General features: G+C 34.3%; 1 protein-coding gene across 6 annotated transcripts in view; it reads left to right on the top strand.

The window, feature by feature from the left end:
* Positions 1-18,363, top strand: part of CRPPA (CDP-L-ribitol pyrophosphorylase A) — a 333,853-nt gene that overhangs the window by 192,239 nt on the left and 123,251 nt on the right. For 5 of the 6 annotated variants that reach the window (XM_011731042.3, XM_071094909.1, XM_071094910.1 and 2 more), the window contains exon 9: positions 10,613-10,744. In XM_011731042.3, coding sequence (XP_011729344.2) covers positions 10,613-10,744 — 132 coding nt within the window. Of the gene's footprint in view, positions 1-10,612; positions 10,745-18,363 lie in introns of those variants that run through there. The other variant, XM_011731044.3, reaches the window with a different exon arrangement.

Below are 18,363 nucleotides of genomic sequence, written 5' to 3'. Positions count from 1 at the left end.
AATATGTTCAGTCTTTCCTGTAGTTTTTGAACAAATGGAATACAGTTTTAATAACTGTTTCAATGTTTTTAGTTCTAATATTGGTGTCAGTTGGGTTGGTTTTCGTTGATTTTTCTCATAATTGGCCATATTTTCTGCTTTTTAAAATGTTCGGTATTTAAGGTATTAGACATTGTGAATTTTATCTTAGGAGATGGGTATTTTTATATTCTTGTAAATATGAACTTTGTTCCAGATTCAAGTAATTAAAAACAGTTTGATCCATTTGGGTCTTGTTTTTTTTTTTTATCTTTTAGCAGGACTAGTTAGCATATTTAGTGTAGAGATAATTGTTTCCCACAACTGAGGGAAGACCCTTGTTTATACTCTACCTAATGCCCTATAAATTATTGTCTTACTCTGTTTTCTGGTGTTATAACAGAATAACATGAACTGGGTAATTTATAAATAAATGTGATTTATTTGACTCATGATTTTGGAGACTGGCAAGTCCAAGAGCATGCTGCTGACAATTGGTGAAGATCATCCCCTAGTGGAAGAGCAGAAGGTGGGAACAAGTGCACATGGCAGATAGAAGTGGGCTGAACTCATTTCTTTTGTCGAGAACACATTTCTGCAGTAACTAATCCATTCCCATGATAAAGACATTAGTCCCTTCATGAGCCCTCATGACCTTATCACTTCTTAAAGGCCCTACCTCTTAATACTGTTACAGTGGCAATTAAGTTTTAATGTGAGTTTTGGTAGGGAAATTTAAACCATATTAATTATGAAGTTTTCTAGTATGGCTCATGGCTATTGCCAATCTTCCCAACCCTGTGTGTGCATGGAGTACTGTTCCTTCTAGTCCTTTGACTAATTTTTTCACATAGGTGCACTGATCAATACAACTCTGCTGTCTTTATGAGGAAGATATTCTGATGTTCTATAGAGCGCTCTCTCTGTGAAGCTCTCTCCTCTCTGGTACTCTACTTGTGACTCTATTCTGTCTGCCTTGGTCTCCCCAGATTCTGAACTTCATCTCTCAATTAAAAGAAATGAAATCTGGATTCCTTCATGTACCATGTCCTGAAACTCTGTTGTGGGCAGTAGGATGGGGTACATGTACAGCTCACTTTGTTTTGTGTCTCTTAGGGATTATTTCTTCACTGTAACATGTATAATGTCTTTAGAAAACATTGTTTCATATAGTTTGCTTTTTTAAAGTTGGTTGAGGAAGAAAAACAATTTCATCCCTAGTACTCCTCCTTAGTTAGAAACAGAAACTGGGTGCATTGAAATTTTGAGTGTTTAATTTTTACACATTTAATACTCATCCACATTTTCAGAAATATTTTTATGTAAAGAAGAACAAGCTCAGTCTGTTTTAGCTTAGATTATGTGTAATTTTGCCTGTTCCAGATCTAATTTTTCACAGTGAGATTTTAAGTAGTAACACTAGGTAGGAATAAAAATTCCTTTGCAGTATGGATGTGTAAATTAATGATAAAAAATATTTAATGGGATATATGGCCACCAATCATAATATATAAGCACTACTTTTGTTTAGACAAACCCTTTCCGTTAACACTTTTTACAATGATAACATGTTGTGGATGGGTGGAACAGGATGACAAAGCAGGATTATCCAGTGATTGTCACCCCACCCCCAGAAATATCAATTTGAACAACTATCCACATGTCAAAATACCTTCAAAAGAGCTAAAGAAACCAAATGAGAGATTCCAGTACCTGGTTGTAGCATGGTAGTAAGAAAATACGCATTGAAGAGAGTAGGAAGGACAGTTTGTTACCTGTGTTACTCCTCCCCAACTACGGCAGTATGGAATGGAGAAGAGAGATTGTTCACTTAAGGAAAAAGAAGAAAGTGAGTATGAGATTTTGCCTTGAACCCCAACACTTGGCCCATCACAGTAATACTCAACACCAGGGTGATTCCCACAACTTTGTATTTCAAGCCAGTAACTGCAGACTGAACCTCTAGACCAGATGTAGCACCAGGTGGGACCCCAGAGCCCCATGCTTCGGTCTTTTTTTGAAGACTCAATCTCCAATTTATACCACTGCCAGGCTTGTGTCAGTCCTCTGAACAGCACTCAGCAGCAGCAGGTGGCCCCTGGCTTCTGGCCAGATCTGGTGCCACACCTGATGTAGTGAACCTCAGGCTTCAGGCAGTGTCACACTTGCTACAGAGCTATCCCAAGCAAAGTCAAATCCCTACCTGTGAAGACTGGAATAAGTATCTACATCTTTAAATGTGCAGACATTGAGAAATGATCACAAGAATCAAGAACAATCAGGAAAACATTACATGACCATATGGAAAAAATGTACAAGTGACTGACCCTAAAGAAATGGAGACATGTGAGCTTTCTGACAGAGAATTCAAAACTTTAAGGAAGCTCAGCAAACTTGAAGAAAATACAGAGAAACAATTCAACAAAATGAAGAAAACACTAAGTGACCAGAATGTGAAATATAATGAGATTGAAATAATATTTTTTAGCTTCTACTAGATAATGCATGAAACAATTTTCAAAAAATCAAATCCTGGAGGTGAAAATACAATGTAGGGAATGAAAAATGCAATAGAGTTCATCAACAGCAGAATTCGCCAAGCACAAGAAATAACCTGAACTTGAAGACAGGTTATTTTGAAATAAATAGAAGAAAAAAGAAGTAAAGGAATGAAGAAAGGTTATAGGGTTTATGGTACAGCATCCAAAGAGCCAATCTTTGAGTCACAGGCATTCATGAAGGAGGAAAAGATAAAGGGATAGAAAGCTTAAATAGAATTTTTTTATTTTAATTTTGAGATCAATGTAAATATCCAGGGACAGAAATGTCAAAGATCTCCAATCAAATTTAAACCAAATAAGGTGACTCCAAGACATATTATAATACTATCAAAAACTAAATGCTAGGAAGATCCTGAAAGCATCAAGAGAAAGGAAGCAGATAACATAAAGAAATTCAAATATAGCTAGCAGCAGACTTTTTGGCAGAAATCTTATAGGCGAAGAAAAAGCAAAAGGATATACTTAAAATGCTGAAAAGGGGGGAAAAAAACTGTCAGCCAAGAATAGTGTACCCAGCAAAGGTGTCCTTCAGAAATGTAGAAAAGATGAATACTTTCCTGGGCAAACAAAAACTGAGGCAGTATATCACCACCAGACCTGATATACAAGAAATGCTAATAGGAATCCTTCAAGCCAAAAAAAGCACTAGTGAATAATATGAAAACATTTGAAAATATAAAACTCTATGGTAAAAGTATACAGTGAAATCCACAATACTCATATTGTAATGGTTGTGTGTAAATCATTTTTATCACTAGTGTGAAGGTGAAAAGGCAAACCTATTAAAAATAGTAATGAATTTAAGGATATGCAATATGAAAATTGTGACATGATAATTACTGAATATGGAGGAGTGAGTGGAGTAAATGTGTAGAGCTTTTGTTGTTAAAATCAAAGTGTTCACCACCTTAAAACAATTTATTGTGGTTTTTGTAAGCATCATGGTAACCACAAAGCAAAAACTTACATTAGATACACAAAAAAATAAAAAGCAAGAAATTAAAAATGTAATACTAAAAAAATTACTTGACCATAAAGGAAGATAGAGGAAGAAAGGAACAAAACTTGGCAAAACAACTAGAAAACAATGGACAAAAATGGCAGTTGTAAGTCTGTACCTATCAATAATTATCTTGAATGTAAGTATATTTTTCCAATCACAAGACATAAAGTAGTTTAACAGATTTAAAAAAATGCAACAATATGCTGCCAAAAAGAGACTCATTTCACCTGTAAGGACACACACAGACTGAAAGTGAAGGCGTGGAAAAAGATATCCCATACAAATTGAAACAACAAAAAAAGCAGGAATAGCTGTATTCATGAGGTAAAATATGCTTTTAGTAAAGAAATATAAAAAAGGTCATTATATAATGTCAAAAGGATCAAGTAAGAAGATAGGACAGTTGTGATATATGCAACCAATGTTGGAATACCTACATATATAATATGAAGCAAATATTAATAGATCTGAAGGGAGAGAAAGACTGCAATGCAATAATTGTGGGGTACTTTAACATCTGCCACCAGCAATGAGCAAGTTAGCCAGAAAACCAATAAGGAAATATTGGACTTTAACTATGCTTTTGATCAAATAGACTTAACAGACATACACGGGATATTCAATCCAAGAGTTGAACAGCTGAAAAGTGTGACTTTTTTCAACTGCACATGGAACATTCTCCAGGGTAAATCATGTTAGGCTATGAAACATGTTAAAAAACTTAAGATACCAAATAATATTTTCTGACTACAAAATATGAAACTATAAATCAGGAACTGGAGGACTTCGGAGAATTCACAAATACTTGGAAATTAAACATCCTTCTGACTAGACAGTGAGTCAATGAAGAATTTAAAGTTATACTTAAAAAATTCCTTGAGACAAACAAATGGAAGCCTAACATACCAAAATCTATGAGAAACAGTAAAAGCAGTTCTAACAGGGAAGTTGATAACAATATACACTTACATCAAAAATGAAGAAACATTTCCTTTCACCTACTTTTCACTTTAAGGAACTAGAAAAAACAACGAACTAAGCCTGAAGTTAGGAGAAGGAAGGAAACAATATAGATTAGAGCAGAAATGATGAAATAGTAGGAAAATGGTAGAGTAGATTTACAAAACTAAGAGTTTTTTTGAAGAGCTAAAAAAATTGGAAAAGCTTTTGCTAGGGCCTGAATAGCCAAAACCATACTGAGGGAAAAGAACAAAGCTTTAGGAAATCACATTACCTGACTTCAAAATATACTACAAAGATACAGTAACCAAAACAACATAGTACTGGTATAAAAACACACATGGACAAATGGAATGTTATGGACAATGCCCAGAAATCCCATGTTTATAGCCAACTGATTTAGACAAAATTTCCTAGAACACACAATAGAGAATGGGCAGTCTCTTCAATAAATATTGTTGGGATAACTGGATATCCACACACAGAAGAATGGAATTAGGCCCTTGTCTCACACCATATACAAAAACAACTCAAAATAGATTAGGGATTAAATGTAAGATTAGAATCTATGAAACTACTAGAAGATACATAGGAGAAAAGCCTTATGACATTGATCTGGGCGATGACTTTTTGATATGACCCCAAGAGTAATGGCTACAAAAGCAAAAATAGGCAAATTGGGGTCACATCAAACTTAAAAGCTTCTGCACAGCTGAGGAAAAATGAAGAGACAACTTACAGAAGGAGAGGACCCATACCTCTCATATGCGAACTATACATCTCATAAAGACTTAATGTCAGAATTCTGTAAAAAAACTTGGCTCCATATCAAGAAAACAAGATATTAACAAAAGGGTAGAAGACCTGAATAGACATATCTGAAAAGGAAATAGATGGCCAATAGGTATATGAAAAAATACTCAATATCACTAATCATCAGGGAAGTGTAAATCACAACCACAGTGAGATATCACCTCACGCCTATTAGAATGGCTGTTATGAAAAGGACAAAGACAAGTGTTGACAAGAATATGGAGAAAAGGGACCCCTTACATTCCCAAAATTACCACAGCCATGATAGAAAGCAGTATGGAGGCTCCAAAAAAATTAAAAATAGAACTACCGTATTGTCTACTAACCCCACTACTAGCTACATATCCAAAGGAAATGAAATCATTATTTCAAAGAGATATCAGTACTCCTGTGTCCATTGCAGCATTTTTCACTGTAGCTAGGATATAGAATCAACCTAAGTATCCACAAATGAATGGATAAAGAAAATGTGAAATTTACACAATTAAATACTCTTCGGCCATGAAAAAGAAGGAAATCCTGGCATTTGCAATAACGTGGATGAATTTGGAGGACACGATATTAAGTGAAGTAAGCTAGGCACAGAAAGACAAATACTGAATGATGTTGCTCATGTGGAATCCGAAAGAGTTGATATTATGGCAGTAGATAGTAGAGGGTTAGGGAAATGTCAAAGAATATAAACTTTCAACTATGAGGCTGTACATGTGTACATTGTATAGATTTAGTCATTCTGCAACTAATGAATACTTCAGAACATCATGTTGTAGAAACTATAAATCTTATCTGCCTATATGAAAATTAACAAAAAGTTGTCTTTCTCTTATATGTGGTAGCCACTATCTAACTGAGGATGTGAGCTCTTGAAATATAGCTAAACTGATGACCTGAGTTTTTATTTTTAATACTAATACATTTGAATTTAAATGTAGCAGTATATGGCTAATGGCTACTCAAGTGTACAGTGCAGTTGTAGACTGTTTTATTTTGCCAACCGTTGATTTGGGTCTGCTTTATCATATGATGTAGCTTCATGGAAAAAAAAATCTATTCAAAATCAAATGTTAAGTTGGCATTTTATTTTAATCCAGAATAGCCCAACAAAGTAAAACAACAGTGACCTTCCCGTTTTTTATTGGAAGCACTGTAACTGTAACTTCTTGTTATTATCTTTTTGTCTATGGTCATTCTTTTTATATTTCTTAGCACAGTTTTTCATAGATTTTCACATTTTTAATGACAAATTCAGAATAAATATGTATAAGATGTTAATCATGTATCTACATTGATTGTGATTATTAGATTATCTATTTCCTGGGCTCAAATAAACCTAAGATTATTTTGCCAAAACATTGTTCCTGAAGTTATTAAATAATTACTCATTACCAAGACTTTTAATGATTTGGGTCACACCTAAGAGAAGGCACCAGGTGATTTGGTGGAGGCTGTTCTAATATGACTTGGATACAGTGTATAACTGCCTTACAGGCATCTTGGTCACGTCTTTGAATATTTTTTTTCCTGTGTATTCTGAATACCTCATCTTCTTAAAAAAACTTTTCTAAAAAGTTTTTTTTAAAGATTATTTTGCCTTTGGAACACATTAAATATATTTATTTTTTTAAAAACTTGCAAAAGTAGGTACATACAACATAATTGATTCTTATAGATTAAAAGTAGCATGATGACTTGTAGTAGTTGGCCCTCCTCTTTATTTGTGAAGTAAACTCTAAAACTGTTTAGTATTTTTTTTTTAAATGACAAGTAATGCATGCCTACATGGCCTGCAGAGAACCTTAATAATAAATTACAGATTGATGCTTAAGCAGTAATAGTTTTTATGATGTAAAATGAAATTTTGACAATTCACTAAAACATGACATTGTAAACTCAGATAAATTTTGAAGAAGCGTATACCTGTTTGTTTGTTTTTTTTTTGTAACTTCTTTGCTGATTTATATTCTGACAATTTTCTTGGAGAAAGTAAATGAACGTAGAATTACGTTTTTAGTTAGCTAAACAAATCAATGCTTTATATTAATCAGTGGGATTGTTCTTTTGATTCTAAAATTTGTTACAGATGTTAATTAAGGTAATTGTAGATGTATGTAATGTTGAGATAATTGTTCTATAATACAAGTGTTAAAGTGACGTTCTTGTAAGAGAGACCACCTTGTAAAGTAAAATAATTTGAACAAATATTTATTTTATAACTTAAAATACTTTTGAAGTTAGGTTTTCTTATTAACTGTTTAAAATGTGAATTGCTGGTTTCATTACTTTGATCTTTTGAATAAGGATTTGAAACAGTGTATACTCATGTAGCATTTGTACTGATGTTATGAAACTCATTTACTTTTTAATTTTTTGACTCAAAAGAAACATTTAAATCTTTTGTATGGTTAATATTTTAATGCAATGTGTTTTGTTTACTACCTTTTATTAGATGCCATTATTTCTGCATTTAGTGTTGCTGGTATTTTATTTTGTGAAGATTTACGAATGAGTTGCTAAACATTTGCTTTGAGTTTCAATGATAGTTTATAATTTAGTTTCTATTCATCAGAATTATGAGTTGACTTTGATGATGACTCTGATTTAATTTTGTTCTACAATGAAGTGGTTCACTATTAGAAGCTTATTTTTAAGCATAATATACTAAATTAATTAATAGAATCTAATTCTTAAATAGTTGATAAGATAGTTTTTCTAAAATCTTTTCTAACCCTTCATATCAAATATTACTTTGACCTGTTTAGTATTGGCTGGTTTCATCAGTTTTTAGATTCATTATATTTCTTTTGAAAAGTGATGTTTTGAAGATTCTGGGTCTCATTAACGTAATTTACTTTTTTATGCACATGTTGGTAATTTTGCAGCTATTATGTAGATTCAAAGACTCTCTCTAGCTTATCTACCAATTCTTTCTAACTCATAATAAGAATTTTCATTTTGACCATCCTTCTTTCCACTTTGTTGGGCATTAAGCAATGCAATATTTAGGTATATACTTAAGCTTCAGAAATTGACTTTCTTTTTAGTGAAATAAACAGAGACTATTTCCCCTCATACCACCAATCCTGACTCCCTTTGCATGCCTTTTATTGTGAACATAGACTCTGCAATGAGAGGAAAGTGTGAAATGTGAGGTTTTAAAGTACCTCGTGCTGGATACTTTCTTATAGTCCTTTAATTAATATGTCTGTTCTCGGAAGTAAAAAATCCCATTTTAACATATAAAAAGTTAACTGGAATTCATCTGGGACCAGGAATATATGAAATGATTGCTAGACAAACATAAAGCTTGCGTAGAGCTGAGTGTAAAGACACACAAGACGCAGAGGAGCCTTTTCCAAACACCGAGAGCCAGAAACCTCGCCCACCCACTAAGCCATGAGGCTAACCACATGTTAAATGTTTAAGCAGTTTACCAGTTTATATGAGTAAATGTGCTACCTTTCATTAAAATGAAATTAGATATTCTTTTTTGGAGGGCAGAAGGATAGCCTTATCTTTTTTATGTATATGCAAGAAAGAACTGTTGGAAATGTCACGCTGCATGGGAAATACTGTTTTACTGTAATTTCTATGTAGTGAATTAGTGAACGGTACAAAAAGACATCAAAAAATATCTACTGGATGTGTAGCTATAAGCAAATCTGCAGAACTCAACCTATATGAAATGCTTGGCTGTATTTCAATAGATGCAAGCCTGTCCTGGCTGTAAGTTTATTAAGGCAAAAACATTTACATTTCTCTTGAGTTATCATTTCGCAACTGTCTGCTGTGGTTATGTAAAACTGCTCTGTTTTTTTAAAATTGTGATTTTGTACCAACTGAATTTTTTTCCTAGAACATATAAGTAGTTGGTATATTTTAGAAGTTCAAACTTAGTAGCACTATTTAAAGTATACACTTAAGTTTCATGGTATTAGGAAGAACATCTGCAGGAGATTGTCTTCTGTTTTCATGTCATCATCAGGCCTTTGCATCTGGTAAAAGAGAATTTTGAGATGCATCCTACTTCTTCATGCTTGAATTTTGTTAACCTAATTATGCATTTCATAAGGTTGAGTTCTGTATCTGTGTTTAAGTTAATTCATGAAAGAGCCTGTAAATACTTTTCCTATGTCTCCTTAAAGTCTTGAAGTTTTCCTGTAATTTAAGTAGTTGGTTTGATGGGTAACATAGAAATAAGTCAGTTCGTAGATGGCATCTAAGTAACAAAGGTAATTCCGTAGTTCAAAAAGTTAAATAGAATGTTGAGACTTTTAACATTAAGCAGCAGTGTTGTTCCTTAGTCCAGCTGGCATGGGGGTATGTAGTGAGTTACAGGCATATGCCACCATGCCTGGCTAACTTTTGTATTTTTTGTAGAGACAGCATTTCGCCTTGTTGCCTAGGCTGGTCTCAAACTTCTAGGCTCAAGTGATCTGCCTGCCTCAGCCTCTCAAACTGCTGGGATTACAGGAGTGAGCCACCATGCCTGGCCAAGAGTGACAAGAGTTAATATATTATGTATTTAAAAATAGAAAAGAGGACTTTAAATGTTCCTAAAATATAGAAATGATAAATGTTCAATATTCAATATCAGTGGTCAGCTTAGATATACTGACTTGATCAATACACATTCTATGCATGTAAGAAAATATCACAGTACCCCATAAATATGTAGAAGTATTATGTATCAATAAAAAATTTAAAAGTTTTAAAAATGATCACTAGAATATTTTCAAGAAAAACATAACTGCTTAAAAGTAGTCTCTATAAAAACCCTCTTAGTCTAAGAAATAATTACATGTTAGAGATGACGATTATTGATTACATTGAAAGAGATTCTTTTTAAAAACTTAATTTACTTAAATGGATGATCACTCTTCTTGAATTTTATTTATATTGTTAATTTCTTAGTATATGTAATACTGTATTTCTATCTCGCTTAGTTAAAAATTATGAATTAAGTTGAATGATTTGATGAAATCACATATACTTTATGCATTTGACTCTAAGCGAAAGAGAATACTAGCATTTGGTTTTTCAACCTCATGTTCTCTGTAAGTGTTTACTACATCTGTATTTATAAAGGAGGATTCATTGACCTTAAGTATGTCTTGAAGCACAACTAGAAATTAACACAAGTTAATGAAGATTATTGCAATATTGTAATCATATGGGTTTTGAGCTTCTTTAATGTTTTTTCCTTCCAGAGAAAGTTGAAGGGAATGATATTCTAAAGATTGTCTTTTGTATTTTGCAGGTTCATTTTCTTGATTTTAAATTAGTACCTCCCAGTCAGAAAATGGAAAACCTAATGCAGATTAAAGAATTTTCAAAGAAAGTAAAAGAAAGAAATATTTTGTTATATGGCCTTCTCATATCTTACCCACAGGTAGGTAAAATGTTTATCTTCCGAATGTCTGTTCTGTAGACTAGTTTTAATGGTAGGTATCTGATTTGTTAAAAGCAGAGGATATTAATGTCAAGTGAAATTATGGCTGGAAAGTTACTCATCTATGTGTGTGCTATCATAGTAGAACCTCTTGCCTCTAGAAAAAAATAGAAACCAATAAAACTCACTAGTATTTGGGAAATGCTAATGAGCAAACATCTCATATTAGGTATCTCAAATAGAACTGTCAAGTTTATCAAATAGAAGCATGATTTGCCCAGTTAAAATTGAATTTCAAATATATAATACTTTTTGTAAGTTTGTTCCAAATATGAAATTTGCATTTCAAATCTAATAAAATTCTTATATTTATCTGGAAACCCTACAAAGCCGTAATCCTTGTCTACTGGTATAATTTAAGATTGTTTACTTTCATGTTATGTTAAAGATATTGGTAGTCAATTGTTTCTCTCCCTAAACAGGTTATTTAATCATTTGAAAGCACTGCCTAGCATTCAGATTATACGAGGGCATGGTACTTAACTAGAGAAATGCATTCATTGTCACTGTCTTCAACAGCTGCATGCTAGGTACACTGAAGACATAATGAGCTAGCATTACAGATTCTTTGTGCAGAGAAATGCTATTTAAAACAAAGAATTTGGAAAATCTATTAGGAAATAGATTTAGGGGAAAAACTTTGGAGAATCTGTGGATTTGTCCTTTGTGCACAGATAGCTTTCATTGAATTTGTGACTACTTTAGAGTTTCTTGGAGGTACCATACAAGAGTCTAGCAAGTTAAATAGTCCACTGCTTTTTTTGGTGGTCTCAAAAATAATTTGGTATTGAATGTCCAGCGAATGACAGATATTTAAAGTTATTTATGGGTAACAACAGCTATTGTTTATGAAATTATTTCAGCTGCATTTTTAACCTGTGGGTAACATTTCTTCTGAAACTATGCATTTTAATTAAATATAAGGACCATCTTTTAGCTAGTCCCTTGGTTTTCTTTTAACTTAGAGGTGGTTGTTTCTTCTGCTTCCAAAATATGCAAGCATGACCTCAGTTATCAACAACTAGGCAAATTTTAGTTCACGTCGGATAATGGAATTGCAAAATGTTAATGCTGTAGGAGGCTACTGAAGTCAGGACAACCAAGGCCCAAGGAGTTACATATATTTATTTGCCCAAAGACAGATAACTGGTAGAGTAACAGAACTCAGATCTGTATCCATGGTCAGTAATATTTTCTCTTTAAGAGATTCTTTTTGGGCTGGGTGTGGTGGCTCATGCCTGTAATCCTAACACTTTGGGAGGCTGAGTTGGGTGGATCACTTGAGGTCAGGAGTTCAAGAGGAGCCTGGCCAACATGGTGAAACCCCTGTCTCTACAAAAAAATTAAAAAGTTAGCCAGACATGGTTGTGGGCACCTGTAGTCCCAGCTACCTGGGAGGCTGAGGTGGGAGAATTGCTTGAATCTGGGAGGTGGAGGCGGAGGTTGCAGTGAGCAGAGATCCCCGCCCCTGCACTCCAGCCTGAGAAACAGAGTGAGGCCCTGTCTCAAAAAAGAAAAAAAAAGAAAAAGAAAAAAAAAGCTTTTTTGGTTGTACTCAGATTATTACAGTGGGGAAGATCTGTTCTTTTTCTCTTGTTGTCTAAAGGAGTCATTGACAAATGCTACTATTGTCACATAGTGCAGTTAGAAAATAGACTTTATTGAGGCAAATCTCAATCAGAAATTGGAGAGTATAAATAATCCCTGGAACTCTCATTTGGTCAGGCAAAAAGAGTCTGTATGCACTGCACTGTAGTTGACTTTCCAGTAGAGAGTAATGTTGCCAGGTTATATATATGATGTCCAGTTAATTTGAATTTCACATAAACAATAATTTTTAGTGCATTTTCCAAATGTTACATAGAACATACTTGAATTGAAAAGTCCTTCATGTTTACTTGAAATTCAGATTTAACATTAACTCAAAAAGAAAATTTATTACTTAAAACAACCTCTTTGTAGATAGCTTAAATATAGACTTACGGATTATGTTATTGGCTTGGCCATTTACACATAGTATAAAGTTTTCTGACTTTATCCAATGCTCAGTAACTCATGTAAAGTAATTTGGGATGATTTGAAATTCTTGCTCTAGATTAGAAGTGTAACATAAAGCTTGCTTTCACAATTTGTTGAATGAATTGAAACCAGGCTTTACCTCTCTCTCTCAAATAATCCTATAGACATGACTGTGGCTAATTAAAATGAGCTTTCATAGTTTAATACTTAAAAGAGACTAAGGGACAAATAAGAAAGTTACTAAAGCAGTTCTGTTAATTTTTTTTTTTTTTTTTTTTTTTGAGACAAAGTTTTGCTCTTAATTGCCCAGGCTGGCGCGCAATGGCACAATCTCGGCTCATTGCAACCTCCACCTCCTGGGTTCAAGCGATTCTCCTGCCATAGTTTCCCTAGTAGCTGGGATTACAGGCACCCACCACCATGCCCAGCTAATTTTTGTATATTTAGTAGAGTCGGGGGTTTCACCATGTTGACCCAGTTGGTCTTGAACTTCTGACCTCAGGTGATCCACCCGCCTCGGCCACCCAAAGTGCTGAGATTACAAGTGTGAGCTACTGTGCCTGGCTGTAAAAGATTGTTGAAAATTATTATAAAAATCCCCAAAACAGGATATGGAACAATAAAATGAAATTTTTTGGTAGCAAAATTAAATTAGACTAAGTCCCTTTTAAGTATAATTTTAAATAATTCTATGTGTAAAATATTATTCACTTGTAATTATTAATCTAACTTTTCTATGCAAGTCATCATTAAGGTCCATGATACAAAATTATATTTGAGGAACCTGTACTAATCACCTAAAAATCTGTATTTGATCTAGCAGTGAACTTACAGAGACAGAATATTTTTGGCATGAATAGCCTAAGCCAATAGCTTAGAGTGTGTAGTCTTAATTTTGTTGAAATCTGAAAATACCTCTATAATGACTTTTTAATGCAAATATTTGCAACTATATATTTTTTAATTTTGCATGTGAACTTCTGTGACAGTAAAAATTTTAAAGCCTATAAAATATCTAAAGTACTGTAAGCAGTTTTGTCTTTAACCTGTGCATTTTACATGCTTAGGGATTTAGCAATAGAAGCACGTAAGTTCAAAGTTAAAAAGTTTCCCATAAGCTATTATAACTGATTGTTTCTTTCACTGAACTAGTGTCTGTTGCCCTCCACATTGGAAAAACTAGTTATATCACCTCAGACTAGCAATGTAAGTTTTATAGGCCCCAGGTTCTTCATTTGTAAAATGCAGATGTCAGAACTTCCACATTAAAGCCTATGTTGGATGAGAAAGTGGAGACAGAGGATGGTGTTGCTGGCTGTGTCCAGAGATGCGTTATACATACATATCTCACTCTGACACACAGACATTCTGGAACTGAGCCTGGTTTTTCTTTCCTTTCCATATGTAACCACAAACTTCACCTGCACTATTATTTCCTTTCTTTTACTGGAGAAATTATTCATTACTGTGTATATATTTCAGTAGAGTTCAGAGAGGGAGCTGTTCTTTTGTCAGATGTCTTGATCAAAGTACAGTGGAAGAGAGTTGGGGAGTTAGGATCCATCAGAGGAAGGCTGAGGAGCATATTAAATGTGGCAGCATGGTGAGGAGTGTATATCATTTTAGCCTATCTGTTTTCTCTTATTTCTTCCCCACTAAACTGTCATTTCACTAACGTATAGTGGGAAATAGAACTTTGAAAGCCATGTTAGCTTACTCGGTATTTTAATTGGATGGGGACATTGGAAAGGATGGCACTAATGGGCAGACCTGCAAAAACCAAGCCGTGGAGAGGCCACGGGATAAAGCAGAAGCACTCTCTTATCCTCTCCCTTAACCTGAATTCTATGTTTTCTTTTGTTCCTACAACTGCAGATCTGAGAGACATACAAATAAGAAAGTTACCAAAGCAGTTCTGTACATTTTTGTTTTTTTAAAAAAAATTGTAAACGATTTATGAGAATTATTATTAAAAAAATCTCCAAAACAGGATATGGAACAATAAAATAAATATTTTTGGTAATGAAATTAAATTATATAAACCTGTATGTATTGGTCTTGTGTTACAAAGTATAAACCATATTGTTCTACTCGATGACGTAAGTAATATTGTTCTTCTCTATTGTCTGGGCTTTGAAAGTTTTCTGTTTACTGTAAAGGACATCCAAGAAACATTCTTGATTGTCAAACTCCGTGTGATTACCTTAAATCAACTGATAATGATACAGGAACAGTTTTCACTGCTCTATTACAGCTTTGGTCCTAAAGATCTGAATGTATAGGGTACCACCGACATCCATTTTTTCATCTCAAAGGTCAGCATTTGCTCTGTGTCCACTAGATAGAGAAATCATCTTTAAGTATGCATGATCCTTTGGAGAACAAATGGGTGTATGCTGTCAGTTAGCAGAACACTGATTTTTTTATGGTAATTATGGGTGAGGTTAGATTTAGAAGTTCAACTTTCTACAATGAACGATTACTTGGAATTTAACTGGGAATTATTTACTAAACACACAAAACTTTCCATGGCACCGAATCATATGGCAGATGTACCAAACATGCAACACCAAATCTGTTTACAGAAACCCATAATACCCTCTTCAAAGTAATCAGGCTTTTTTGATGTGGGAATGTTTCTGAGACTAAATATTTTTCACTTTCAATATTGTTTTGGCTTTTATTGTTTAGACTTAGTCATTCTTTGGGAAAATGCAAAGGTCATAAAATATGTTTTCAAAAATTTGTAATTTTGAAAAAAACTGTTTTTAGAGAGTTTGGTTAGCTTACTTGGCAGACTCATTAGAGAATGGCGTTAAGCTTGTTTTACTTAGAAATATGTAAATGAAATGCAATATTAAACACACACCTTCTGCTACAGATTATTTTGTCAATACATAATGCATGTATTTTCAGGGTACATTTGGTAATTTGATCCATTCACATCATGTGTAAAAATAAAATCAGGGTAATCAGGATATTCATCACCTTGAATATTATTTATCTTTTCTTTATGCTAGGAACATTTTAGTTATGCTCTTCCAGATATTTTGAATGTATTTTGATTGTTAACTATTGTCACCCTACTGACGTATTGAACAGTAGGTTTTATTTCTATTTAACAGTATGTTTGTATCCAGATCTTTTCTTTCTTTTTTTTTTTTTTTTTTTTTTTCTGGATCAGAAAAGCTACTTTCTCTATGAGAATGAAGAGAAGCATCCTCTAACTTAAGGAGGGTGCTGCCATGGAAATTTTTAATGAGCAAATTTTTCTGAACAGTGCATTTGTTAGCTATTACTACATAACCCAGTATTTATTGTCTCACGGTTTCTGTGGGTCCTCAGGCTCTCGGTCTCCATCAAGGATGCAACCATCTCAAAGCTCTCCCGGAAATTTTCCCAAGTAGCTCACTCACCTGGCTGTTGACATAATTCAGTTCCTCGTGTGCTATTGCACTGAGGCCTCAGTTCACGATTTCATGAGCTCCTTACTGCAGGCCTGCTTCTGTTTTTTGCCACAAGGGCCTTTGCACAGAGTGTCTGGAAACATCATAGAAAGCAAGAGAGAACCAGAAGATGGAAGTCACAGTCCTCTGTAACATCAGCAACTGACATCCCATCCCCTTTGCTGTACCCACACTCAGGGGAGGTAACTACACGAGGGTTATCATTAGGAACCATATCAAATGCTGCCTACCACAGTAATACTGAAGTGCTGATATTGTAGGCTAAGTATTTCTTGCTACTCACCCCCATGAAGATTAAGGAGTTTATAGGGTAAATAGGGCTAGACATGTTTAAATACAAAAAAAAAAAAATACAAATTATATACATGTATCTATCCATACACATGTGTATATGTATATACTTTTTTATTGCACTGAGAGTGATAACAGCTGGAAGAGGACATAGGGTAGTAGAAAGGCAAAAGTTATTTTTACGTTATCTGTACAATTGTTTTTAAAGAGCTTGATTTGGATCAGATACCTATCAAACACATTAGTGCAATTGTATCATTTTCTAATTTTTATTAAAGAGAGGGAAATTGCATATAAGTGAAAAAAATGTGGATGTAATATTGAAATGGGCATCTTCAGCCATAGCTTTAAGTTCTGGTTCTTCAGTAACCTTGTGGTCATTCTCACATTACTAAAATTTGTCTTTCTTGATTTAATTATAAAGTGGCTATATTATTTTAGATACCAAGCTTAAATTTTTTAAAAAACCAAAATGAATATTTTGTTTAATAGCTTGTTCTTATATACATTCCTAAAGGATCTCATTCCGTAGTGGTTGTATTTCAGATGGTACAACCTAAAACTCTGCGTTTTAGATTTGCTTTCAAATCTTTCTTTTTTTGTGTGAATGTAAACTCAAGATTTTATTTTATTCGTAATAAAACAAAAGATGACACTTAGGGCTGGGCGCCGTGGCTCATGCCTGTAATCCCAGCACTTTGGGAGGCTGAGGCTTTCAGATCACCTGAGATCAGGAGTTCGAGACCAACCTGGCCAACAGTGTGAAACCCCGTCTCTACTAGAAATACAAAAACTAGCCGATTGTGGTGGGGAGCACCTATAATCCCAGCTACTGGAGAGGCTGAAGCAGGACAATCACTTGAATCCCTGGGAAGCAGAGGCTTCAGTGAGCCGAGATTGTTCCACTGCCCTCCAGCCTGGACAACAGAGCGAGACTCATCTCAAAAAAAAAAAAGACCCTTAGAACTATCACTTGGCCCTCTCTCTACTTATCTTCTTCCAGTTCAAAATGCTTGCATCTTTTGATAGCTAGCATTCTCTTAGATCTGCAGTTGGGCTGGGTTTAATGCACTCAAGCCTTAGCACAATCATCTTTGTAGTTTTAGCTTTTTTCTGGATAACTGGCTTAGTCTACCCACCAGAGCCACCCTGCCATCTGTCATAACACTACTTTCCCTGGGCAGACAGAGAATCCTTGCTCTTCTTGTCCTCTGTCACTTTGTGGCATTGGTGCTTGCCACGCTTCTCACAGAAAATCTGATGGGTTTTAGGAATGTTCACGTTTGTGAGAGTGCTGTTGGCACGGAAAGACTCAAATCTTTCTATTCATTCTAAGTCCAAACATCCAGCTTATTTTCTGAGTGCCCAATGTCTATTCTGTACAATGTAATGTGCTGGCCACCAAGGGGTAGTACGAACTTCCAACAAGGTTTCAGTTCTCAAGGAATTCATACACCTGGAGATGATATCCTTCAAAATTACATGGGCATACATATGAAGAATGGGTGTTATACACTTATTCTCTACCTTGTTCTACCACATTTTTAAGATGAATTAGCCAAAGAAAGCCTTCTTTGATAAGGGTGGGACACACAATAGTATAAGAGGAAGGCTAATGTTCACCTTGCCTGCCGTGCTGTCTCACCTGGTGCAGGGCAGCTTCTGTGTGTCATAAAAGGAGACTCCATAGAGTCACCATAATTTAGAAGATCATTATGAAGTGAGAAAATTAAATGCATTATCTTGAAATTATGAAATTACAGACTGCATTTTTTTACCTAA

The sequence above is a fragment of the Macaca nemestrina genome, chromosome 4 (assembly GCF_043159975.1).
Source record: "Macaca nemestrina isolate mMacNem1 chromosome 4, mMacNem.hap1, whole genome shotgun sequence".
NCBI classification, from domain to species: Eukaryota; Metazoa; Chordata; class Mammalia; order Primates; family Cercopithecidae; genus Macaca; species Macaca nemestrina.
Note: the sequence above shows the minus strand (reverse complement) of the source record. Positions and strands in the feature narration are given on the sequence as shown.